The following is a 27,261-nucleotide window of genomic DNA, read 5'->3' on the forward strand; positions in this document are numbered from 1 at the left end:
CACCCCACCACATCCCCAAAGACCTCCCCCACCCCCGAGGCCACTGGTGTGCTTCCACATCTCCCCCCCCCGCAAACTAGCATGCCCCCCTCCCCCATGAACCAGCATCGCCCCCCACACGCGAACTAACATCCCCTGCCCGGCCAAACTGAAAGCTTCCCCCCAAAGTGGCACCAGCATGCAGCACCAACCCACAGGAGATAACCAAACAGATTGCTGAATAAGTTGTCTGCAACTACCAACCACAACATCTCCAACAGCATGTCATCAAATGGTTTGAAAAGTGGGTCCACCCTTTATTCTTTAAATCACTCATCCATCACCGTCAGATGACTAGGTGCATTTGCAAGCGGCAGATTTAGAAGGATCCCCAACCTGTCAGTTTCTTGCTTTCAGATTCTACTCATGCACTACCACTCTAATCAATTACATTCTTCCACTACTTGTCTTTAGGGCTGGTAAACTTCTGTAAGATTAAGTACAACTAGAACATAAGAATTGCCATCTCCGGATCAGACCTTGGGTCCATCAAGTCCAGTAATCCGCACACGCGGAGGCCCCACCAGGTGTACCCTGACCTAGTTTTAGTCCCTATATCACCGTATGCTTCTCAAGGGAGATGTGCATCTAATTTACCCTTAAATCCTAGAATCAATCACGCCTCCTTAAAGCCCATCTCCCCTATCAACCCTCCCAACCACGCCTCTGACTCTCTCACCCCAGTCCCGTCTCTCTACTGCAACGCCAGATCTGCATGCAACAAAACCCAAATTCTGAAGGACCTTCTTGAAGATCTTAACCCCGGATTCCTATTCATCACTGAGTCATGGATCACAAAAGACGACATATTCTCTCAAAACGAACTCTGTTCTCACGGTTACCAAGGCCTCTTCTCCCCCAGAATTAATCGAAAAGGTGGTGGCCTGGCACTCCTTCACAAATCATTCTTCGACGTCCAGCTTCTAGAAAAGGGCAGCCATGCCTCCCTAGAATACATGCTAGCCTCTGTTAATAATGAACTGCATCCTCACCCACTGGGCATCCTGCTATTATATCGTCCACCATCCCCCTGGAACAAATCCTCTGATCTCGTCCTTGAAACTATTACTAACTCCTTCCTCCAATTTCAAAGACTACTAATCATTGGAGATATTAATCTTCACATAAACGACACCAACAACAAGGATGCTATTGATCTCAATAACTTCCTCACCTCTTTAGGCTTCCCACCCCCGGATCTCTCCCCAACCCATGAAAAGGGACATACATTAGACATCATCAGTTTCCTCGACCTCACCACTTACAAAACTTAGGTTGATGACACTCGCTGGGAACCTGTCCCCTGGTCCGACCATTTCCTAGGGGCTTTCTACCTCCCCATTTTCATGTCACACCTCGAACCACCACCGCGTACCCCCAATCCCATTACCTTCCGCAAAAAAATTGCGAGCGATTTGTTCTGGAACAAATTCCTCAACCTATTTTCTACCATCCCCAATCCTCCGAGCCCGGAATCCAACTGGCACAATTGGATCACCCTCTCGGAAACCACTTACCGCTCCCTTGCTCCACTATCCACTAAAACCGTCTCCTACTCCCGCAAGGCCCCCTGGTACCTTCCATACCACAGACAACTGAAACAGAAATGTCGTATACTGGAACGCAAATGGAAAAAATCTAAATCCCCCTCCGACAGACAGTCCTGGAGGGCGAATATTAAGTTCTACAATACTGAATTTAAAAAATCAAGGAAGAACTACTACGGCAACAAAATCTCCAGATCCAACAACCAAAGCAATACACTGTTCAACATTTGGCGTTCCATATCCTCCAAACACGATACCGCCACACCCACCTCCTCTCCATCTGCCGATGAGCTAGCAAAATTTTTCAATGAGAAAGTCACTACCTTACGATGCTCCTTCCCTCTTACACCCTCTTACAACTCTCTGGTGCTCACCACCTCCAACCCTAATCTAACCGATGCCAACCATATCCCAGCCGATAGATCCTGGACTGCCTTCGATCTCGTCTCCAACTCCCAGGTCTCCAAACTCTGCCTCAAGTTAAAATCCTGCAACTGTACCTTGGACCCCTTCCCCTCCTACTTATTCGAAAATATTCCCACACAAGCCATCTCATCTCTCACCAGACTTATAAATTCCGCCCTACTCTCAGGCCTATTTTCTGTAGAAATGGGACACATTGCCTTATCCCCTCTACTGAAAAAAGCTGATCTAAACCCCTCCACACCGTCCAGCTACCGCCTAATAGCTAACATCCCTCTTCTGACCAAGATGCTGGAGTCCATCATTGCTACCCAACTCTCATCCTATCTTGAGAGATTCTCCATTCTACTACCCTACCAACATGGCTTCAGACCCAACTTTAGCACTGAATCCCTTCTGGCCTCTTTAATTTCAAAAGTCCAACATCTTCACTCTTGCAACAAGTTCGCTGTCCTTCTTCAATTTGATCTTTCTGCAGCCTTCGACATTGTCCATCATGACATACTAATCCTCCAACTTTCTGAAATTGGCATAAACTCCACAGTCCTAGATTGGTTCTCAAAATTCTTACGTTCGCGCTCTTACTTCGTTAACATGAACGGCTCCTCATCCTCCCCTTGGAAACCAATTTGCGGAGTTCCTCAGGGTTCACCTCTATCCCCGATTCTTTTCAATGTTTATATGTCCTCCCTGAAACTCCTCCAACTATCCCCCTTCGAGACACTCTACACCTACGCCGACGCCTTCTCGAAACTGATTCCAACCTCACTAACCTCTCTGATAACATCTCTTCTTGTATAACGAATCTCCAATCCTGGGCTCTCACCGTTCAAATGAAACTTAATGAGACCAAAACAAAACTACTCTGGCTAGGTCCAAAATTAGATCAGCTGCCCACCCTCATCCCACTATCCTCTGGCACTAAATTGCAGCTTGAGCACTCAAGTAAAGTTCTGGGAATCATCATCGACTCTACACTGTCCTTCAACAATCACCTCAACTCCTTAGTAAAAAAATGCTTTTTCAACCTTCACATGCTAAGGAAAGTCAGATCCTGCTTCCACCAACAACACTTCTCTGTCCTCGTTCAATCTATTATTCTATCTAGACTGGATTACTGCAACTCCATCTACTTAAGCCTAACAAAGAAAAGTCTCCACAGACTTCAGCGGATTCAGAACACTGCGGCCAAATTAATCTTCGCAAAAAGCAAATTCGACCAAGTCTCCCTGCTTCTGTCTAAGCTTCACTGGCTCCCGGTTCTCCTCAGGGTTCACTACAAATGCGCCTGCCTAGCCTTCAAGTCTCTACACGGCATCCTTCCTCCCCTGTTTCCACTTTCCTGGCTCTCCCCGAATCCTAACTCCATCAGATCCACTCAAAAATTCATACTATCATTCCCCTCTTTAAAAGGTATCACCCATACAGGAAAACTTGGAACATCCCTCCTCTTCAAGATCATTGAGCTGTGGAACAGCTTATCTGCCCCTCTTCGAAGTTCGTCCTCCCTCCAACGCTTCAGAAAACATTTGAAAACCTGGCTTTTCTCTAAAATGTAACCACTTCCTCCCTCTCCTCTCTACTCTGTCCCCTCCTTCCTTCCTTTTTACCAAGCCTTTCCCATTGGAGTTCCTTTCTTTAGTAATTTCCTGTAAACCGTGTCGAGCTCTACTTCCGTGGAGATGATGCGGTATATAAACTTAAGGTTTAGTTTAGTTTAGTGGATTCTGCAATTACTTCCTCTGGGAGAGCATTCCAGGTGTCCACCACTCACTGCGTGAAACAGAACTTCCTGATATTCGTCCTGGACCTGTCCCCCCTCAGCTTCAGTTTATGTCCTCTTGTCCGTATCACATCGGAAATTGTAAATAACTGCTTCCATTACTCTATTTTGTCGAACCCTTTCAGTATTTTGAAAGTCTCGATCAGATCTCCTCGCAGTCTCCTCTTCTCAAGGGAGAACAACCCCAGTCTCCTAAGTCGTTACTCACATTCCAGGTTCTCCATACCTTTCACTAGCTTCGTTGCTTGTCTCTGCACCCTCTCTAGCAGTTTTATAGCCTTCCTTAGGTATGGAGACCAATGCTGGACGCAGTATTCCAGGTGTGGTCTGACCATGGCTCTGTAGAGTGGTATTATAACTTTCTCTGATCTACTCATAATTCCCTTCTTTATCATGCCTAGCATTCTATTTGCTGATGTGGAAAACCCAGGGACGGCTACAATGCGTATCTCGGCAAATCAATTCAAAACGATGAAAGCTGTCAGGGAACTTATTTATACACAAATGCATCTGAGAAAAGTTGTTTGGGATTACTTTGAGATTAATCTTCCCTGAAAACTAGAATTTCTTTTCCCCAGATTAGCAACTGACTGCTAATTGTTAAATTAATGTGATAGATTACATGTAGCTAATTTCAACAACAAGCTTTCTTTTCCCATTGATTATTTGACAGTTCAGTTGGGACCTTTTTGGTGCCACATTCTCCTGGCAAATCAGCAGCTTATGGCCACTATAGGTGTCTGCTGATTTCACTCTCTCTCTGCACGCATGGGTTGTGGGTTCTCAACATTAATCAAGGAATGACTAAGAATTCCAACATTTTTCCCACATATGCCTTTTAAAATTCCTATAGTGCATCCATGCATGCCGAGAACCACACCAGTTGAGAAATCCTGTTGTATATGAGAACGATTGTAGACCATGCGAGTAGGGAATGAGAAACTAAGGTAATGGGTGAAACGGGGAATAAGGGAAGGAAAGTGTTCAAATGCCTCTCCCCCCCAAAAAAAAAGAGGAGTGTGAGTCTTACTCAAACTCTAAATTTTGGCTCTGCAACAACCCTTTTTTCAAATGCAAGATTTGTCCAGTAATAAAAGCACAAAATATTTGTCAAAATAAAATGCTCAGTAAGAAAGCAGCCTTTCCAAGCTGAAACAGCAGTGTGCAGGGAAGAGAAGCCAAGTTCCAACGCAAAGCAAAGACATGCACATTTTTAGACCACATCAGACAAACGCAGTGTTTGCGTTCCATTCAGTTTCACTATAGGCTCCTTTTACTAAGATGCGCTAGCGTTTCTAGCGCGCACAAAACCGCGCGATAGAGGAAAATACTAGCGCAAGCTCTATGGAGGCGTTAGCATCTAGCATGCGCTACTCCGCGCGCTAATGCCCTAACGCACCTTAGTAAAAGGAGCCCTATATGGTTTTATAAGATCAATTTTTAAAAAATTGATAAATAAAACCAGCATCAATAACCCACAGAATACTCTTCTGTTGGCATGCAAGGTAAGGAAGTAATCAACAAGCACAATCAAGTATGTGTCTCTACAGTCCAACTCCTGCACAACCACTGTGAAATATGCCGAGTGTGAACAAATGGGAAGAGATGTCTCTTCTGATTTTGCTGCTGGTAGGAGCATGTACTACATCCATTTTCACAGAATTGGTAATCATGGTCGACTATATAAATGTAATTTTTCAAGATAGGTCCGCCATTGTTTTCTACAGCCTAAAGCATTGAGTGTTTCAAGAAAGCTAGTACATGGATGGGAGACTATGTTTAATCCCGCTTAGCTTCCAAAATCTGAGGGGGAACTTTTGGAATCTGTTGCTTAAAACTCTAGCCCTCCAGAAATATAATGCCCAGTATGATGTTTTACTTACATGCAAACCAGGGACTGTCCATTTAGACTAGCAGAGTTTGAGCTGACAAATATATGAAGGGACATGTATTTTGCATATCTTGGGAGTTCTTTCTGGGTCCGGGCTCATGTGTATTCAGTGAAATAGAAAATTTGCATCAAGTAAGAAATGTGCAGTTTTGTAGGATGTCAAGAAAGTCTTGAGTCAGTTTTTCAGAGTTTAAACCTCCCTTCTATAATCATGATAGATACCAACATGCTCTACCACATTAATAATGGTCCATTTTGTATAAAATAGGATTTGTGATATAATTATGCAAATTAATGGCATAAGAGCTCCTAATGCAGTTGCATAAATTAATCTCTAGATGACTGCTCTATTGGAAGGTAGAAGGATGGCAGGAAACTGATCCCACACTTTTCCTCTGCAGATCTGGGCCACACTGCCATGAGCCTGTATTTGTAGCTATGGCGGATGTCTCTTTTTTTATATTGCCCTTCCCAATTCTGCACAACCATGACAGCAGTAAACCTCGACCAGGGCCACAAGCCATGGTCCCCTCCAGAACCCAGCTAAAGTAGATTCTAAATCTGGTCACCCACTAGGTGTCACTGTTACATAATAGCTAGGAATTCTCCCCCACATCACCTCCCCTCCCATCTCTGGGAACTGCCTCCACAGCAACATACAGAGGGCCCACAAAGCAAACGGTGGCCTGGGAACTGAAGCAAGGCTCACAGTATGCCAATGCACAGTCCTGTCATCAAGCCAGTCCTAGACAAAGGTCAATGCAGACAAGAGAATGACACAGGGAAAAGATTTGTCCCCGTCTCCACCCTGTCCCTGTGAGCTCGGCCCCGTCCCTGCAAACCATCTGATCCCATCTGCACAAGCCTCAAATAGTTTTATACTGAACTTATTTTCTATAAAAAGAAATAATATTCTGTACAATTGTCATTTTATAAATTAAAGTTCTGGCTGCTGAACTAGAGGAAGAGATCTTCAACTGACGGGGCTTTGTTTATAAATGTTTATCAACACAATATACTAATTCAGGGGTAGGGAACTCCGGTCTCGAGAGCTGTATTCCAGTTGGGTTTTCAGGATTTCCCCAATGAATATGCATTGAAAGCAGTGCATGCAAATATATCTCATGCATATTCATTCGGGAAATCCTGAAATCCCGACTGGAAAACTCGAGGACCGGAGTTCCCTACCCCTGTACTAGTTTATCCTAAAGAAAAAAAAAAAGAAATATAATTTTTTTTTTACCTTTGTTGTCTGGTTTCTGCTTTCCTCATTTTCTCGTCATTCTCTTCCTTCCATCCACTGTCTGTCTTCTTTCTGTCTGTTCCATATGGAATCTGCTCTATTTCTATGCTTCTACCAGAAACTGTGCCTCTCCCTTCCATCTCTCCCTCCACAACTCCCCCCATTGGTCTGGCACCCATCTTTTTCCCTCAGCTTCCCTCATAATATGGCATCTCTGTCTTCTTCCCTTCCCTCCCTCCAGGTGGTTTTTAGCATCTATCTCCTCCCTTCCTCCCCTCAGATCGGGTATCTGTCTCCCCAATCCAGCATTTACCATTTTTTCTTATCCCCTCCTTACATCCAGCATGTGCTCCCCTCCCCACTTTCCTTCAGCGTCTTCTCCCCTCTCTCTCCTACCCATTTCCATGTGTCTGCTCCCCACTCTTTCCACTCCATTTCCATTCAGCGTCTGTTCCTCTCTTCCCTCCCCCTCTTTCTCCCTTTCAGCGCCCTTCACGCGGTCCAGCAGCCCTCTCCCTCCTGATCGCCGTGGTCCAGGCATCTTCCTCCCTCCTGTCTCTGAGCAGCTTGAGTCTTTAAACAAGTCACATGCGGCTGCACTGAAACTTCTCCTCTGACGCAACTTCCCGTTTCCAGTTGCATCAGAGAAGTTTCAGGCAGCCGCACACAACTTGTTTAAAGGCTTGTACCACTCAGAGTCAGTAAAATGAAAATCTCCAGCAAAGGCGAAGGGAAGGGAGGGAGAGAGATGCGCGTTGCCTCATTTAACTGTGGGGACATGGCCATTCACCGCTCTAAGGAATGGTGAATGGCCTTGATCCGTACCCACGGCAACCAGCTTTTTTCCTCCCCATGTTACCTGTGGGTTATCCACAGCTACCCATGGGTAACCGTGTCATTCTCTAATGCAGACTAATCTGTATTTGTGTAGTATGGAGCGTCTTATCTTTATGCAGAAGAACAAGTAGCAAGGGTGACATGCAAGACAAAAACAAGCTGTTTAAGAATAACACAGACTGGTGCAAGATTTTGTGTAAGCGAGAGACAGCACAGTGGCTTATGGTGAGGCAGGAGTTGCACTGCAAAGAGACTGGCACTTACATCCTTAACCTTTTCAGAAGTAATAGAGGAGTTGTGAGTATCAATGGCACCTTCTGAAACTATTATGATATTCAATCTTTTCTTTCGTGCACGATTCTAAAAGAATAAAACATAATAATAATTTCTTTGCAAAAAGAACCAAAAATGAAATGAGTTGGAACAAGATATGCCTTCTCTGGCACAGTGCTTCAAAGCAAACCATCCACACCCCCATAGGAAGGGTGAAGAGCGAATGGTGCATGAATATGGAATGGAAGGACAAGGCTCTGCTTAACAACTTTATTGGGTTCTCAGAAGACAATCGACAGAAACCTTTGGTAAACCGGCCCCCCTGGTTTACAGAGCAGCCATCTGTACTCACATCCTTAACAAAATCGGAGGAAATGGACTTTCCTTTTCTGTCAATGGATCCTTCAGCTACTATAATAATGTTCAATCTGGAACCACGGGAACGGGTCTACACAGTGAGAGAAACACTACATAAACAGGTACTGTTACAAGGAAAATAAAATAGCAGTAATCGTTAACCCAGAGAGGTGGCACTCAATCTGATCATGAGTCAGTCACCAGTTTGGTGCTGTAAGAGAAAGACAAGATTAGGCTATGCAACTGTCAACAGAAACGAGTACAGTCAAGCCCTAAAATAAAGGAGAGGCCAGTTAGTCAATCAACAACATTTTCTTAGAAAAAGAAGAACAAGGTGATAGAAAAGAGGAGAAGGAATATTTAAGGCACATTTAACATTTGAAAATAGAACTTCTAACTTAAACTTAATACTAAAGCATTATAAATCATAATGTATGGTAGAACTTATTTTTAATTTGCTGAGAAGAAAAGCTAGAGTAAGACTTACACCTTGCTTGCAACTGAATCTTGTCCAAAATAATGCCCAGAAATTCGGTGCCAGGCTCTGCACTGAATTTCCAAGTTTATGGAGCCAACCACACCACAGCTGGTTAAGAGCTATAATCAGCACTAGTGTTTGAAATTTCCCTGAAGCAGCCCTATTTGGGCAAAACAAGAGCCTTGTCGGAGAAATTGAAAGAGAACAACTGATGAAGTTCATGGCTGAGCGTTGAATACGGTTGTAGCAGAGTTCTGCCAGCAATGGGAGGACGTCTCTATACGATTAAATAAGTTAAGTTTTCAACCTTTTGCTTTTCCGTGTGCACAGTGGTGGGTGTTGAAACTTGTATTTTGGATAGTGGGGGGTTTTTGCCTGTGATAATAGCTGAGCGGCTAGAATTCGGCATTATTGAAAACGAAAGCTAAACCTAAATATGCGGAAACGAATGCCATGACTTTTGCATGTGCAGGAGTTAAGTTGTTGGCCAAATTTGAAAATGTAGGGATAGGAACTCATTCAGGAAAATGTTAAAATCACAACCATTTATAGATGCATTTCTTTGAGCAATTGATCTAATGTAAAGATTGAATCTGTCTGTTCGCTCTTATTTTGTTTTGACTTTTAATATTTTATGTATGTAACTTTCTGTAAACCGTTTTGGAAAAAAACGGCATAGAAATTTAAAAAATAAATAAATCTGTTTTGATTGCCGTCTCCTACATAAATTGCTTGAAGCTTTTTTCTCCACTTTGTCATTAAATGTGGTTCTCTCAGGGCAGTTCCATCACTGGCTGGTAACATTTTTTGAGAAATTTTTGTAATTGTGTTACTATTTATAATTATTTGACAGACGTTTAAAAACCTATATGGCATAAATGCACATGAATCGAGTCTATTTCAATTGAAAGGAAGCTCTGGTTGGGCGCCTTTTTGTGGAGACAATAAAAGCTGATTAAATATATTTTATATGCAGGTATTTTTTTCTGTTCCTAGTGAGCTCACAATTTAAGTTCTGTATCTGGGGCAATGAAGGGTTAAGTGACTTGCCCAGGGTCACAGTCCACTGCACTAACCAGAAAAGTGTATCTGGAGTTCACTGGATTTCTAACGGATAGGAAGGGATAGCAGATGGCATGGATAGACGACTAGATAGGCCATATGGTCTTTATCGGCCTTCATTTTTATCTCCGTTTCTATACTCAGGTCAAAAATAGTGGAGTCCTAAATACACAAAGGCAAATCAAAAATTAAAGGCAATTGTTAAATTACGCGGTAATCAGAACAGAGCTAGCAACATGCAGCATATGTACTTGTACATTGCCTGTTGGATAGTTCATCCATGCACAATGCAGCGCTTGGCTTTAGTCATGTGGCAGCCATAAGGTCAGAAACATGGACGCTCCATTGCAAGATTGCACCATCGAAGTACCATGTGCAGTAGTGCGTTTTCTTTGGGCAGAGGGAGTGAAACCTGTGGAAATTCACCGTCTGATGTTGACTCAATATGTAACGAGCACCATTAACCGATGAAAGGTTTAAGAGTGGGTAAAAAGATTTAAAGCAGGAAGAACAGGTGTAACCGGTTGCCCATCAACATCACGCACACAAGAGCACAATGACAGGGCGGATGCCTTGATTAGAGAAGACCAATGGATAATGGTGGCTCGATTGGCTGCAAATTTGAATGTCCGGTATTGGTCTGTATTTGCCACTTCACGTGTTATTCTGGAGCCGCCAGTCTCAAGTCCCTGCTCCCAGATTATTAGAAATTCTGAAGAAGACAATGTCATTTGAAGTGTATTAAGTGAAGTGTATTAAGGAGGAACTTTTTACTGTGTAACTTATTATGTGGGAAACGGTCTTATATACCTTATATACCACAGTTAAAGTTATGTGCAAACTATTAATATGCCAAAATCAAAATCCGCTGTCCTTCTTGAAAATATCCACAAATTCTGTATGAATAAGCGCTGTCAATTTGATATTACCAACCATATCAAACTTTTAAAGCTATCCCCAAAGAAAATAGATCACTTAATCTATGTGGACAGTGACTCGGGCAAATGAAACACACTGTACTGTACTGTGTACAAAAGAATGATCCATATAGAATGTTCTGTACAGATGACCAGGTTCCTTCACCATTGCAATTTAAAATGTCAAACTGTCAAATCAAGATTATAGTAAGATTCATAAAACCCTTAAATCCGTAAAGGAAAAAATAAAGCCAAATCCAAATTACCCAAATCTGAAAGAATTAAAGCAAAAGATGAATAATTAAATAGTCATTGGCTGCTCTCTATGACTCAAATAATATTCCAGTTTCTCCGGTTCATCAAAACTAAAAGTTCTATTATCAATAATAACTTTCATAATAGCAGGATACGAGAGACCATATTTCGCTCCAATTTCTTTCAGCTTCGGTCTAATATCCAATAATTTTTTCCTCTTATCTGCCGTTGCTTTGGCGAAATCAGGGACAATATGCACTCTTGCATCCTGACATTTTAGGATAGAGGTTTCCTTAGCAAGGCGCAAAATTTTCAGCACTTGTTGGTGGCGCAACATCTTAAAAATGAGAGGACGAGGACTCTATCTGGTCTTCTCATCAGTATACGGTGTGCACGCTCAATTTCAATAGTAAACCGGAACTTAAGAGGAAGTACTTTCGTCAAAAAATTTTCTAAGAATTGGATTGGATTCCCTTTCTCCACCCCTTCCGGTAGTCCTAAAAGTCTCAAGTTACTCCTCCTCATATGATTCTGACAATCTTCCACCTCTTTTGTAAGCATATTGATTTTATCTCTGTCTGCTTTAAATTGTCTTTTTTTCCCGTTTCAAAACTGTCCATTCAAACTTCCAGTTTAGTTGTTTTTATTTCCAGTATTTCAGTTTGTTTGTTTAGAGTAGTTACCTCTTCTTGTATGTCATTTAGTTTCTTTGCATTACTTAAAACAATCTCCTTTATTATCTGAAGCTCTTTCATTACATCAATATCATTAGCGCTGTCCTTAGGTAACGAATATTTAGATGGCGTTGCCAGTTCCGGCTTAGACCTTTTCACGCTGCCAGTGCCGGTACTTAAACTCACGGCTTCAGATTTATTCTGCTTCCCCGACGCCATCGAAACTATTATACCCCTTGTTTGTATAAAAAAAAATTATTTTTTCCTATATTTATTTTAAATACAAATGTCTGTAGATGTGGAGCCTCTGATCTACCCATCCATCTTCGTGCACCACCAAGCCATGCCCCCGGTTTTTTTTGAAAATTGATGGATAAATTGTGTCATTATACAATGAAATGACAAACAAAAAAAAAAAATCTTCTTGCAACACCATGTGTTAAACTTCTCCCTCCATATTCGCGGTGGTTAGGGTAAGAGCCGGCTCGCGAATATTAAAAAACTATGAATAATATTCGGGCCGGTTCTGCCCCTAACCCCCACTTCCCTCAGCTATTTTAAACTCTGAAAGCCTCTCCTTAAGCCTTACCTGGTGGTCTAGCGGGTTTTCGGGGCAGGAGCGATCTTCCCACGCTCCTGCCCCGTACAGATCGCTCATAGGAAATGGCTGCCTTGAGCTCCCATAGTCTCGCGAGCCATTTCCTGTGAGTGATCTGCACAGGGCAGGAGCGTGGGAAGATTGCTCCTGCCCCGAAAACCCACTAGACTACCAGGTAAGGCTTAAGGGGGGGCTTACAGGGCTTAAAATAGCCTGAAAAATGAAAATGCATTTTTTGGTTTAAAACCGCAAACAAGCAAATCCGTAGATACAGAATTCGCGAATACAGAAGGGGAAGTGTATTTAGTAATAGCTCACACTATTACACAGTAGTGCACACTATTAAATGACTGAAAAAGCACAGTTACTTACCGTAACAGGTGTTATCCAGGGACAGCAGGCATATATTCTCACATGTGGGTGACGTCATCTACGGAGCCCCGGCGCGGACAGCTTTTCAAGCAAACTTGCTAGAAGTTTCAAGTTTGCACACTGCACCACGCATGTGCGTGCCTTCTGCCCACTAGAGGGCGCATCCCACCTCGTGGTCCTCAGTTCCATAACTAGCTTAGAAGCCATCCCCGGGGAGGTGGGCGGGTTGTGAGAATATATGCCTGCTGTCCCTGGATAACACCTGTTACGGTAAGTAACTGTGCTTTATCCCAGGACAAGCAGGCATGATATTCTCACATGTGGGTGACCTCCAAGCCAAACCAAAAAGGGCAGGTGGGAGGATGGCAATTTTAAGAAAACAGATTTTGTAAAACTGACTGGCCAAACCGGCCGTCACTCCTGGACAGAGTGTCCAGACAGTAGTGAGAGGTGAATGTATGAACCGAAGACCAAGTGGCAGCCTTACATATGTCTTCCATCGGGGTGGAACGGAGGAAGGCTATCGAAGCTGCCATTGCTCGGACCTTGTGCCCCGTGACTCGACCCGGGGGAGGAAGGCCAGCCTGAGTATAGCAAAGGGAGATGCACGCCGCCAACCAGTTAGACAGAGTGCGCTTGGAAACTGGGTGCCCTAATCGATTGGGATCGAAGGACAAGAATAATTGCGGGACCTTCCGATGGGACTTGGTGCGTTGAAGGTAAAATGCCAACGCCCTCTTACAGTCAAGCGTGTGAAGCGCCGTCTCGCCAGGATGGGAGTGGGGCTTAGGGAAGAACACAGGAAGGACAATGGACTGATTGAGGTGGAAATCAGAAACAACCTTCGGGACAAACTTAGGATGGGTGCGGAGGACCACCTTGTCATGATGGAATACGGTGAAGGGTGGGTCCGCAACCAAGGCTTGTAGTTCCCCAATCCGCCTAGCGGAGGTGAGGGCAATCAGAAACACCACCTTCCAAGTCAGAAATTTCAAGAGGGACTTGTTGAGTGGCTCAAAGGGTGGTTTCATCAGTTGAGCTAAAACCACATTCAAATTCCATACGACTGGGGGAGGTTTGAGCGGGGGACAAACCCTGAGTAATCCTTTCATGAAGCGTGTCACCAAGGGATGGAGAGACAGAGGGCGTCCATCCAGGTGTTGGTGGAAGGCGGAAATCGCACTAAGATGGACACGCACCGAAGTGGTTTTCAGGCCAGAGCGCGACAAATGGAATAAGTAGTCCAGAACCGAGGGTACCGGGGCCGATACCGGGTCCAGGAGGAAAGAAGAGCACCAGGTGGAAAACCTGGTCCATTTCTGCGAATAGCAAAGCCTCGTCGAGATCTTGCGGGAGGCTTCCAGCACTTCCCTCACTGATTGAGACAGGTCCGGAGGGGTCAGGGAACAAGAAACCAAGCTGTCAGGTGCAATGACTGCAGATTGGGATGTAACATGGATCCTTGATTCTGAGATAGCAGAGAAGGACCGACAGGCAGAAGAAGGGGTTCCCTGGCGCTGAGTTGGAGCAGTAGGGAGAACCAGTTCTGACGCGGCCACCGAGGAGCTATGAGAATCATCGTGGCCGTGGACGATCTGAGGTGTACCAACGTTCGCATGATCAGAGGGAAAGGAGGGAATGCATAGAGGAACTTCCCGTCCCAATCGAGAAGGAAGGCATCCGCCTCCAGACGATCCCGCGAGTACATCCGAGAACAATATAGTGGTAGTTTGTGTGCCTCCGGAGAGGCGAACAGATCTACCTGTGGCGTTCCCCAGCGAGCGAAGACCTCGTGCAGAACTGCTGAGTGTAGAGTCCACTCGTGGGGTTGCAGGAGTCGACTGAGTTTGTCCGCCAGACAATTCAGTTCCCCCTGGATGTAGACCGCCCGGAGGAAGATGTTCCGGGAGGCCGCCCACTCCCAGAGGCGAAGGGCCTCGGAGCAGAGGGGCCACGACCCCGTTCCCCCCTGTTTGTTCACATAGTACATTGCTACTTGGTTGTCCGTGCGGACGAGGACCACCTGGTCCTGTACTACGTGAACGAAGGCTCGAAGTGCTAGGAAGATGGCCCGAAGCTCTAGCACGTTGATGTGACAGCGACGGTCCTCCGCCGACCACAGGCCCTGTGTGCGAAGACCGTCGAGGTGGGCTCCCCACGCGTAGTCCGAGGAGTCCGTGGTCAGAACCTTGCGAAATGGGGGAGTGCGAAACATTAGTCCCGTGGACAGATTTGAAGAGTCTGTCCACCAACTTAGCGATTTCCGCAAAAGCGGAGTCACCGAAATGAGGCGCGACTCCGGATCGCACTCCTGGCGCCATTGTGATGCGAGTGTATACTGAGGGATCCTCAGATGCAGCCTCGCAAATGGCGTGACGTGTACCGTCGAGGCCATATGGCCGAGCAGCATCATCATGCGCTTGGCCGACACCCTTGGTAGTTGAGAGACCTGGCGGCTCATCCGTACCAAGACTTCCAACCGTTGGGTCGGAAGGTAGGAGCGCAGGCGCACCGTGTCCAGCACCGCACCTATGAATTGAAGAGACTGAGCCGGCCTCAACTGAGACTTTGGAAAGTTTATCTCGAATCCGAGGGTTTGCAGGAAGGCAATAGACTGTCGGGTCGCTGAGATAACCTCCTCCCTGGTCGGGGCTTTGATGAGCCAGTCGTCCAGGTAAGGGAACACGTGGAGCCCGCGAGACCTCAGGGCTGCCGCCACTACTACCATGCACTTCGTGAATACTCGTGGGGACGCGGCCAGGCCGAAGGGCAGGACTCTGTACTGGAGGTGTAGGTCTCCCACCTGGAATCGTAAGAATTTTCGGCAGGTGGGGTGCACCGGGACATGGGTATATGCTTCCTTCAAGTCGAGGGAGCACATCCAGTCCCCTTCCTCCAAGAGAGGATACAAGACCGGGAGAGATAGCATTCGAAATTTCTCCCTGGCCAGGCATTTGTTGAGCTTCCTGAGGTCGAGTATGGGGCGCATGTCCCCGGTCTTTTTTGGGACCAAAAAGTAACGGGAGTAAAATCCCGTCCCCCACTGTTCCTTGGGGACGGGCTCGACCGCCCGAAGCTTCAGGAGAGCTTTGGCTTCGGTCAGAAGGGTCGGTAGTTGCGACCGGTTGCACCAGGCTAAACTTGGGGGACTGTCCGGTGGTGAGGACACAAAATTGAGCGAGTAGCCTTCGGAGACGATCCGGAGCACCCAAGCGTCTGAGGTAATCGCGGTCCATGCCTTCCGGAAGGACCGAAGACGCCCCCCGATAGGAAGGGGTTCTGGTGAAGGTGCGGAGGGGAACCCGCCCCGTCCGCTCAGCCCGTCAAAAGGAAGGCGCGGGCTTAGAAGGGCCCTGCGCCGGGGCTTGGGTTTGTCCCCCTCTGCCTCGTTGAGACGAACGTCTCGGAGGCGGTCTTGAGAAGGACGGGGTCGACTTCTGGGGGTACCGGCGCGGCGGAGGCCGGAAAGGTTTCTGTGGCGGGGGCCTAGGTTTGGGGCGGACCAGGGATGCTAAAGAGCGTTCCTGTTCCGACAACCGTTTGGTCGCCGCCTCCAAAGACTCGTCAAATAACTCGGACCCCACACAGGGCAGGTCTGCAAGACGTTCCTGCAGGTTTGGGTCCATGTCGAGGGTGCGAAGCCAGGCCAAGCGGCGCATGGCCACTGCGAGGGCCGACACCCTCGAAACCAGCTCAAAGGTGTCGTACACTGAATGGAAAAGGTACAACCGCAATTGAGACAGGTTGGACATAAACTTATCGAATCCTGCTCTTTTGGAGTCCGGTAACGAGTTCCGATATTGAGGAAGGTCCTTCACCATCCCACGCAAGTAGGAGGAAAAGGTGAAGGAGTAATTTAGAACTCTGGTGGCCATCAGAGTGTTTGAATAGAGGCGACGGCCAAACTTGTCCAGGGTCCGCCCCTCCCTGCCGGGTGGAACCGCCGCAGAAACCCGTGAGGGCTGTGATTTTTTAAGGGCAGATTCCACCAGGAGGGACTGGTGGGAGAGCTGCGCCTTATCAAACCCTTTCGGGGGAATCGTCCTATACTTTGATTCCATTTTTGACGGGACAGACGTGCCTGTAAGAGGGCTCGACAAGTTCTTCAGCCAGGTCTGCAGGAGGACACTGTTGAGAGGGAGTCTAGGTACCTCTCTAGGGGGAGTGGGAAGGTCCTGTTCCTCTAGAAATTCCTTGGAATATTTGGAACCTACCATCAGGTCAATCCCCAGGGCTTGGGCCATGTCCTGGACAAAAGATGAGAAGGAGGACGGCCTAGCCTGGGGGGACGGGGTTCTCGACCGTCCCACCGAGGAGCGGGGGGAGGCCTCATGGGAATACTGAGGATTCCTAACCGATCCTGAATCCCAGGATCCTCTCTCCACGGCCCTCGAGGGGGAGGGTGAAATCATCCTCCTAGGGGAGTCCCTGGGGGAGGATCCCGGGGTCCGTGGGGTCCTCTCCCGTTTCCTCGGCGAGGCGGCGCGGGAAGACTTTCCCCGAGGTGAGCGGAGGAGCCTCGGATTATCGAGGCGCAACTCCGACACCTGCAGCGCCTCGCCCCCGAACGACGAGGAACGATCGCGCCGAGGCGAGCCCCGGGGTCGCTTAGGCTTCCTCGATCGGCGCCTCGTCCGAGGTCGCCTCGAGGGCGAGGCGTCCGGGGAAGATCCCGAAGCCGAGGAGGAAAGTCGGCGCACTCTGCGGAACTTTTCTTTTGGGCGGACACTGCGCTCAGGAGGCTCCCCCGAGGTCGAGGTCCGGGGCGGGGCCGAGACCGAGGTGGACGGGGCCGCAATACCCGAGACCGAGGTCGCCGAGGCCGGGGCTCCCGAGGTCGAGGGAGCCGAGACCGGGGCCTCCGAGGCCGAGGGCGCCCCGGCCGAGGTCGACGTCGCCGGGCCCGCAGCACGCTGCAGCACTTCCAGGGCTCCCGACAGCTCCGATGAGATCAAGGCTCGAAGGAGATCCTGGAAGGCCGGAATCCCCACGAAGGTGGGGAGTTCCGAGTCCGGGGCACACTCCCTGGAGGGCGACCTCGGTCTCGAGTATTCCCTCGGGGTGTGCGGAGTCGAGGTCCGATGCGGGGCCGGGGTCGACCCACCCGCTTTGGCCTGACTCGAGGATGGCTTCTTTGCTGAAGGGGATGGAACAGAGGACTTACCCGAAGCTGGCTTCGATGACGACGGCTTCGAAGATGAGGGCCGAGGCGACGCCGAGGCCCCCGAGGACGCCGAGGCCGAGGTCAAGGCCGGGGCCGAAGCCGGGGCCGACGTCGAGGCCTTGGGCGGCGCGTCGACGGCGAACAATTCCGCCATTCTGGCCTTACGGCGACGGAGGGCCCTGTTCTGGAAGGTAGCACAGCGATCACACGAGGCTGTTGGATGTTCGGGCCCAAGACAGACAATGCACCACCGGTGAGGGTCGGTGATGGAGAGTAGTCTCTCACACCGGCTGCATTTCTTGAATCCCGTAACAGGACGGGACATCGACGAGAAAAAGAAGAAGGCCGGGAACGACCGACGTTCCCCGGCTCAGGCTTCCGGGAGCCCCCGGAGCCCAACGAAAAACAATTATTATTTTTTTTTTTTTGTAAGACGGACGAAAAATAAAGCAGCACCGCGATTAATCCGATCAATAAACAAACTAAACGCGGCAGCTAGAAGGCAAAAACACTGGAGCTCAGATCCACAGGGCTTTCTTGCTCCGCGGAAAAATTTGAACTGAGGACCACGAGGTGGGATGCGCCCTCTAGTGGGCAGAAGGCACGCACATGCGTGGTGCAGTGTGCAAACTTGAAACTTCTAGCAAGTTTGCTTGAAAAGCTGTCCGCGCCGGGGCTCCGTAGATGACGTCACCCACATGTGAGAATATCATGCCTGCTTGTCCTGGGATAAAGAAAAGCTGCACATTTAACATATTAATAATGCAATAAACATATTAAAGTTTTAACATGTGTTATAAACCCAGCCTTGACCTTCCGGTCTGCCGCCCTCCCGCTCATCTCCCAGGCCCATGGTCTCCCCAGATATTTATCATCCTCCGTCTCCCTCCATTTCCTCATGCCAGCATTACATTCATTCACTCATTTGTCATCTCCTCCACCGAGTCCACTGCTTCCCCAAATCTGTAGTGGAGGTAGGGGCACTCATCAAAATAGAAAGCAGGCATAACACATTGCCCTATGCATACCACTGCAAGCCCTCCTGGCTCCTCTAAGATGAGCAAGAGTTCGCTACCTACAGTCCTGCCAGTAGCAATAGTGAGGGACAATCAAGCTCTGCAGGACGCCAGGAAACCTGCCTGTCCCTAGTGACTGCAAACACAATATTGACGCACAACAGCAATGCAGTTGGAGGACTCCTGCTCAGCTTACAGAGAACAGTGGTCCCAACCTTCCAAAAACAGGCAAAGTAACATGAGAGAGGGACAGAACCAGCAGTGGAGCACAGAAGGCAATGCTGTGGGCCTGCCTTCTATTTAATTTTGCTGTAGCTGCAGCCCTGCAGAGGAGCCAAAGAGTGAGGGAGTGAAATGAGAGAGGAAAGGGAGAAAGACAAAGGGGTAATGCTAGATGTGGGGGGAAAGAAAGAGATGCAATATTGGATGATGGGGGAAGAGAGAGAGAAAAAGGCAATGTTGGGTGGGGAAAAGTAAGACAGAGGGGCTATGCTGGATGGGGGAAGAGAAAGACAGAGGAGAGGAGTGATCTTTGATGGCTAGGGAGACAAAGAGGCAGAGGGAAGATGTGACATAACGGGGAAGAATTAATTTCTCATTCAGGATTACTATAATGATATACTGGAAAGTAAAGCCGTCTGTTGACCAATTTATGTGATTAACTTAATAACGTGTGCTCAGCTAAACTAGGAGTGCTAAGATAAACTAAGAATGTTAACGTTAACATTAGACTACCACCGTACAGGTCATAATATTTCCCCCATTTTGTTTGCAAGTCATTTTTTCAAAATAGAAACAATTATAAACCTAATTTAGGAAAGCTTTTTCTGCATACATGAAACAGGAGAGAACCTACTCTACCTTCTAGACACACTGTCTGGTTCCACAGTCTTCACACATTGTATCAGGAATTACCTCGGAAAGTTTAGTGCACATCTGATCTTCCCATCCTTCTTGTGGCGGGCACTCAGGAATGAAGACCCAATCTGCACCACAAGCTAAGGCACTGACCAGTGCAAGATACCTATAAAAGAGAACATCAGAGATTTATTAGCTGATATTTGAAGAGAAGAAATTGTTTAATTATGCAGATTTTAAGATTTTAGTTTGGCCCTTAGTTTATGTATGTTTTTATTGATATAAACGGTTTAGTTTTTTGTAAACAGTATAAAAAATGTTAAATAAATGCAAATAATTCATTGTCAAAACTTTGCTGGAATCCATTTACTTTGCAGAGCACTGAACACAACAGAGAGGAGCAAACTTACCCACAGTGTCTTCCCATGACCTCTAGAACAAAAGTCCTCTGATGACTGCACAAAAAAAAACAGATCATAGAGTTTTAGCGCACTTAAACATCTGAAGAGCAGCATGACACAATTAAACCTGGGAAAGTATACTGATATTACTTTTTTTTTTTTTTTTTTTTTGCAAGAATCATCTTTGGAATCTCAACTTTGTTAAGCCTTAATGCTAAAGGCTTGCAGTTAACCATTTGTTTGGGTCTTTCACACTGAATTGCTGCAGGAAGTTTAGTGGGAAAGTTCTGAAAGCTTTGCCTTAGTCACTGCCACCATTATATGTAGGTCCAAGTGTTTTGATGCTGCTGTGCTGGTTCTGAGCATAACACCCCAAGCCACACACAGACAAGAAAAGCATGAAGAGAGTCATCTGCAACTAATCAGGTGTACTTGTACAAATGTGCACATGTAACACTCAAAAATAAAATGCATTTACAAAAGGACAAAAGAAATATGCCAACAGAGAGAGAAAAAAGAAACAGAAAGAAAGGAAAAGAAAGAGTGAGTGAGTAACAGAGCTAATAGGCAGGGAGGCTGGCAAGAGGAGTAGAATATAAAAATGTCAACTGATGCATTCTTGCTATTTTTTCTAGAATAAAAGGTAAAAGATTGATTTTGTAGAATGAAAATCCAATATGCTGTATGTTCCATTATGTCTGCCCCTTAGGTTCACCCTATGATGGTAAGCATTCTCTACCCTCCACCACCCTCACCCCCCAAATATATTATATATTCCATAAATTACTGTTTGAAATGATATTATTTCTTTAGATGTTGGGGAGCTTAAATTTCCACAACAATCCAAATTCTTCAAAAAAAATTTTCAACACAGTAAAATGTATATTAAACAGATAGGAAAAGGGATGGGATTTGGATATACTGCCTTTCTGTTAGGGTTGCCAGACATCCAAATTTACCCAGATATGTCCTCTTTTTTAGAGGATTGTCCAGGTTTCCTGGACTAGAGGAAGTTTGTCTGGGTTTTGAACTTGCTCTCTCCAGTCCAGATATGGCTCTCCCCCATTGGCCCCATTGTACCTCCTCCAGTGCTACAATTTCAAACTTCAGGAAACCAGCAGCCGGCAGCATTAGCTGCATGATCCTGCTGCCATCAGCCTGCCCCAGAAGCCTTCGCTCTACAGCATCCCGCCTAGGTGGGAAGAGGAAGTCACTGCAGAATGAAGGTTTCTAGGACAGGCCGATGGCAGCAGGATCATGTCACTAATGCTGCCAGCTGCCTGAAGCTTGAAATTGCAGTCCCGGAGGAGGTATATGGGGACAGGAGAGAGAGCTATACCCAACTCTGGGGTGGCCCGGATTGGGGAGGGGGGCCAGAGAGCAAGAGAGAACTGTGGGTGGGTCAGGGTAGGGATGAGACTAGTGGGAGGAAGGAGGCACTATGGGTGGGGTCATGTGTCCTATTTTTTGACTTCACAAATATGATAACCCTACTTTCTGTGTTTTACACATTATATACTGGCACTGAATTTGTACCTGGGAAAATGGAGAGATAAATGACTTGCCCAGAGTCACAAGGAGCTGCAATGGGAATTGAACCCAGTTCCCCTGGTTCTTAGGCCACTGCACTAACCTGTAGAGATCTAAATAAGGACTCTTGCTTACATTCTTTAACGTACAGAAAACAGTACTGGATCACTGGTAAAACTACCTGAAAGCACCTAATTTTCAAAACACCCTGAAGGGCAATGATAGATTATTTATTACCTTTCAGTTATTACCTTTCAGTTATCCATTTGCTCTGACTCTCATTCAAGACATTTGATTTATTTTATTTTTAACTGAAACTATTGATGCTATGAATATTACCCAGGACAGTCATCACCATAGCTGACATAGCCTCATCAGACAAGTACATGTGGTTCCTACTAGAAACTCAACTACCCACTTATCAAAATAGCCAAGGATAGTTTCTTCACCAGCTCTGAAATTTCCTCCACTGCCTCTCAAATGGCCCCAGACAATGCCAATAAGCTGCTAGTCAGTTCATCTTGTACCAGTGGTCCAATTTGAAAATCACCAATGTCCAAGTTGATGTAAGAGGTTGCTTCCAAGTAGATGTCAGAACAATCCGAGCTGCAGTGACAAGCAAAATTTATCTTTCCCTTCATCCAGTCCCCTCAAGTAAGAGCTGAGTAAAGCAATATCCACCCCATCACAAGACTCGTATCCGATATTTATGATAAAATGCAAAATATCTTTTTTCCAAAAATAATGCACTCTCACTGAGTCCAGTTCAGGCTTTCCTGGATCCCTGTGCACACTCACCCAAATGGCATACAAAGCACGAGTACTTGAAAAGATGCAACAAAACTTTTATTCTTTGACATGACCAGAGCCTGTTTCCTCACAGGCTCAGGGATTGTAACATAAAGGCTCTCCAACTGTATTTATGGTTAGTCCTTGCTATACTTTACATATTATTCAGCAAGAAGGGGTTTTGGCTTAGCTTTGCCAACACTTTTAACATCCATGTTCTCAGTTCTTATAACAGACTTCTCACCCTGCCAATCTTTCTCTGTAAACCTATTGTCAGACGCCAACTTGGAACTCTCAAACACTTTTCCTTCCTGAGCTCCCTTCTAGCCCACAACTGGAAAAGGTTTCTCTGTGGAGGTTTCTTTTGTGGGACCTCTCTTTTTGGAACCTCACTGAAACTCCCTTCTTTCTAGCCAAGTCCTGCCCCTCTGCTTCAGCTGGACTGCATTATTCTCCCAATGTGGCTCAGCACTGAGCTGCAGAGGCTCAGTGCTTTCTGGGACCTGGTGTCCATTTACTCTTGGGCTAGCTCCCCCTGCTGTCCAAAGGTACATATGCAGCACTGGTGAGGGAGGATCCCTGACCCCCCCTCACACTCACACCACATATGCAAATATGTACCCACTTCCCCACGCTCTAACAACTATCCCCTCTTCAGCTGTACATTTTAAGCAGCTGAACAGGGGTGTAATACCATCTCAACAAAACTATATACAGTGGTGCCTCACACAACGAACTTAATTGGTTCCAGGAGCAAGTTTGTTATGCGAAACGTTCGTTATGTGAAACGCGTTTTCCCATAAGAATACATGTAAAAAAAAATAATTCGTTCTGCAGCATAAAATATGCTAAGATGACATAAAAAAGATAAATTTTTGGTTATTATTTTTATTTAGATACATCTAAAAACATAATTGTTTTTTAAAACAACACACATTTTTAAATTTAAAGACAGACTAAGTAGAGTCTAATTTTACAGTGAGAGAGGGCAGAGTCTCAGCGGCAAAAACTGGGACTTAACTGTTCATTTTTTTTTTTTTCTACCGTGTTTCCCCGATGATAAGGCAGGGCCATCAAATAAGACAGCCCACCCTTTTTAGAAAAAAATGTAAAATAAGGCACCCCCCCGCAAATAAGCCACCCACCGATACCTGCGCTTACCCGAATCGGGTGGTACGGTGGGTGACTCCGTGTGGTCCCTGGCACCCCCGACACGATCGGGGCAAGAGGGAGCTCAAGCCCTCTTGCCCCCCCCCGACTCCCCGACACGATCGGGGCAAGAGGGAGCCCAAGCCCTCTTGCCCCCCGACTCCCCGACACGACCGGGGCAAGAGGGAGCCCAAGCCCTCTTGCCCCCCCGACTCCCCGACACGATCGGGGCAAGAGGGAGCCCAAGCCCTCTTGCCCCCCCCCCCGACTCCCCGACACGATCGGGGCAAGAGGGAGCCCAAGCCCTCTTGCCCCCCGACTCCCCGACACGATCGGGGCAAGAGGGAGCCCAAGCCCTCTTGCCCCCCCGACTCCCCGACACGATCGGGGCAAGAGGGAGCCCAAGCCCTCTTGTCCCCCCGACTCCCCGACACGATCGGGGCAAGAGGGAGCCCAAGCCCTCTTGCCCCGCCGATTCCCCAACTCCCCGACAATATCGGGCCAGGAGGGAGCCCAAGTCCTCCTGGCCACGGCGACCCCCTAACCCCACCCTGCACTACATTACGGGCAGGAGGGATCCCAGGCCCTCCTGCCCTCGACGCAAACCCCCCCTCCCCCCAACGACCGCCCCCCCCAAGAACCTCCGACCGCCCCCCCAGCCGACCCATGTGCCTCAGGCCCCGCCCCCAGGAGGGACCTAAGGCTCCCGGGCCTATTCTGATTGGCCCAGGCGCCTTAGGCCCCACCAGTAGGCGGAGCTTTGGGACGGATGGGCCAATCCGGCCTCATTCCGTCGTTGGCTGCCTGCCGGACAGGCGGGTTTGGCTCCCGTCTGTCCGGCCAACTACAGAAAGGTACGGGGAAGGGGGTTGGGGGTGTCGTGGGGGTCGGCCAGGGGGGTCGCGGGTCGGCTGGGGGGCGGTCGGAGGTTCTTGGGGGGGGGCGGTCGTTGGGGGGAGGGGGGGTTTGCGTCGAGGGCAGGAGGGCCTGGGATCCCTCCTGCCCGTAATGTAGTGCAGGGTGGGGTTAGGGGGTCGCCGTGGCCAGGAGGACTTGGGCTCCCTCCTGGCCCGATCGTGTCGGGGAGTCGGGGGGGCAAGAGGGCTTGGGCTCCCTCTTGCCCCGATCGTGTCGGGGAGTCGGGGGGGCAAGAGGGCTTGAGCTCCCTCTTGCCCCGATCGTGTCGGGGAGTCGGGGGGGCAAGAGGGCTTGGGCTCCCTCTTGCCCCGATCGTGTCGGGGAGTCGGGGGGGCAAGAGGGCTTGGGCTCCCTCTTGCCCCGATCGTGTCGGGGAGTCGGGGGGGCAAGAGGGCTTGAGCTCCCTCTTGCCCCGATCGTGTCGGGGGGGCAAGAGGGCTTGGGCTCCCTCTTGCCCCGATCGTGTCGGGGAGTCGGGGGGGGCAAGAGGGAGCCAGGCGGAGAGAGGGCAGTTAAGCGCAGTGCCTGCGCGGAAGGATGCAGCTCGGGCGACTTCGTTGTGTGAAACGAAGTTCGTTGTACGAATCAAGACATAAAGTTCGTTGTGCGCAGCGTTCGCTGTGCGAGGCGTCCGTTATGCGAGGCACCACTGTACTTGTTTTCAGCAATCACAGTGGTTAAATCCAAGAACATGGTATGACACCAAATTCCTTCCCATTCAGACTTTGTTAATTGCCTACACAAATGCCTTTCCTAAGCATTGACACAGACATGCCTGCCACCCCTCTTACCATCAAGGCATTTATAAATGCAAGAAATCACCCGCTCTGCAGGCTAGGACCCAGGAGCCACTCAAAAGCTGTCTCTCTCAATGCCAGCTCTTCTAAAATACCCAAACTATGTATATGTCTAACCTACAAAAAAGGAAATAGCTCCTGTGAATGCAATCCCTGTATAAATCACAAACGATTTGACCTGCTTAGTAACCAAATCACGACATACTAATTCCTGTTCTTCTCATCTGTAAAAAACACCTGGGCCTCTCTCTGGCCCAGATTAAACTGGAAGGATGAGAACCACAAATATCTACACCCTTTCAACAACCATCTCTTAACTGCTTTCTACATCCTCATGTTACCCCCCCCCTTCACAACTGCTTTTCAGAAATCAAAACTTGGATGACCGTAAACAAACTCCAACTGAACACCTCAAAACAGAACTACCGGTACTTTGGATCATGAAAGAAAAATGCACTTACAACCGCTCCCTCTATGAACTGGGAATCTACTACCCTGACTGCAAAAGACTAAGTACGGAGCCTGGGGATTATCCTTGACTCAAATCTGTCTATCTCCAACCACATCTCTCATATGTGGTCTTCTCTTCATTTTATAACCTCCGCCAACTCCGAAAGATAAGGAACTACTTCACCAAACAAGACTTCACTCAGCTACTGTACGCTTTCGTTCTCACTCGCCTGGATTAGTGCAATGCACTATTCAACAGACTAACAGCAAAAAACAGTCACACGTCTTCAGCTGCCACTGAGCACTGAGCCGAGAATTTCAATTTACTATCCACAATGACTTCAAAATATTTTTCAGGGCAACTCCTAATATGGAACACAGCATTGTGCACTTGTTCACAATAAAACCTTTCATACACTGAAAGATTGGAGAAACTGGGGCTCTTTTTCCTGGAGAAGAGGAGACTTAGAGGGGATATGATTGAGACCTATAAGATCATGAAGGGCATAGAGAAAGTAGAGAGGGACAGATTCTTCAAACTTTCGAAAACTACAAGAACGAGAGGGCATTCGGAAAAGTTGAAAGGGGCTAGATTTAAAACCAATGCTAGGAAGTTCTTCTTCACCCAGCGGATGGTAGACACCTGGAATGTGCTTCCAGAAGGCGTGATAGGACAGAGTACGGTATTGGGGTTCAAGAAGGGACTGGACAATTTTCTGAAGGAAAAGGGGATAGAGGGGTATAGATAGAGGATTACTATACAGGTCCTGGACCTGATGGGCCGCCGCGCGATCGCACTGCTGGGCACGATAGACCCCTGGTCTGACCTAGCAGAGGCACTGCTTATGTTCTTATGTTATGTTATCTGTCATTTAACTGCTCCATCTTCCAATCTCGCCAGGCCTTCCTGCAATTCCTCACAATCTACCTGTGATTTAACAACTTTGTGTCATCTGTAACGCTGACCACCTCACTTTCTCCCATTTCCAGATAATTTATAAATATAGTAAAAAGCATTGGTCCCAGTACAGATCCCTACTACTGGCCAATTCTCTGTTTTTGAACTTTTATCCAATTCCCAGTTCATAATAAGATATTGCCTTCCATCCTGTGTATTCAAAATGTAGGTAGAATTATAAAGAACATTACAATCTAATATGGTACATTTTTATAATGGTCCTATTATAATAATAGATGAACATTATAGTTATAAATTCTGATTTCAATATATAGAAAATATTCAAATGGGCTATCCAAAAATAGGTTTGGAAAATTAGTAACTTTATGAGCAGCTGTATAACTACTTTGAGAGAATAAAAACTCTCCTAATAATTTGGCAGATTTTTTTCTAGGCTTATTGTCAAGACAGTAGTTTTATTTGAAGCATGAGAAACTTTATAATTAATGATCATGGGGCTGATATTTCTATATTATCTCCCA

General features: G+C 47.2%; 1 protein-coding gene across 4 annotated transcripts in view; it reads right to left on the reverse strand.

Moving 5' to 3' along the window:
* PFKP (phosphofructokinase, platelet) overlaps positions 1–27,261 on the reverse strand; it is a 258,884-nt gene that overhangs the window by 134,222 nt on the left and 97,401 nt on the right. For 2 of the 4 annotated variants that reach the window (XM_033931533.1, XM_033931534.1), the window contains exons 6-8: positions 20,198–20,242; positions 19,845–19,953; positions 8,028–8,123 (exon numbers count right to left, since the gene is read on the reverse strand). In XM_033931533.1, the coding sequence (XP_033787424.1) occupies positions 8,028–8,123; positions 19,845–19,953; positions 20,198–20,242 (250 nt within the window). Of the gene's footprint in view, positions 1–8,027; positions 8,124–8,388; positions 8,485–19,844; positions 19,954–20,197; positions 20,243–27,261 lie in introns of all 4 variants that reach the window. The other 2 variants (XM_033931531.1, XM_033931532.1) reach the window with 1 other exon arrangement.

This window comes from Geotrypetes seraphini, chromosome 2 (genome assembly GCF_902459505.1).
Source record: "Geotrypetes seraphini chromosome 2, aGeoSer1.1, whole genome shotgun sequence".
In the NCBI taxonomy this organism is placed as follows: domain Eukaryota; kingdom Metazoa; phylum Chordata; class Amphibia; order Gymnophiona; family Dermophiidae; genus Geotrypetes; species Geotrypetes seraphini.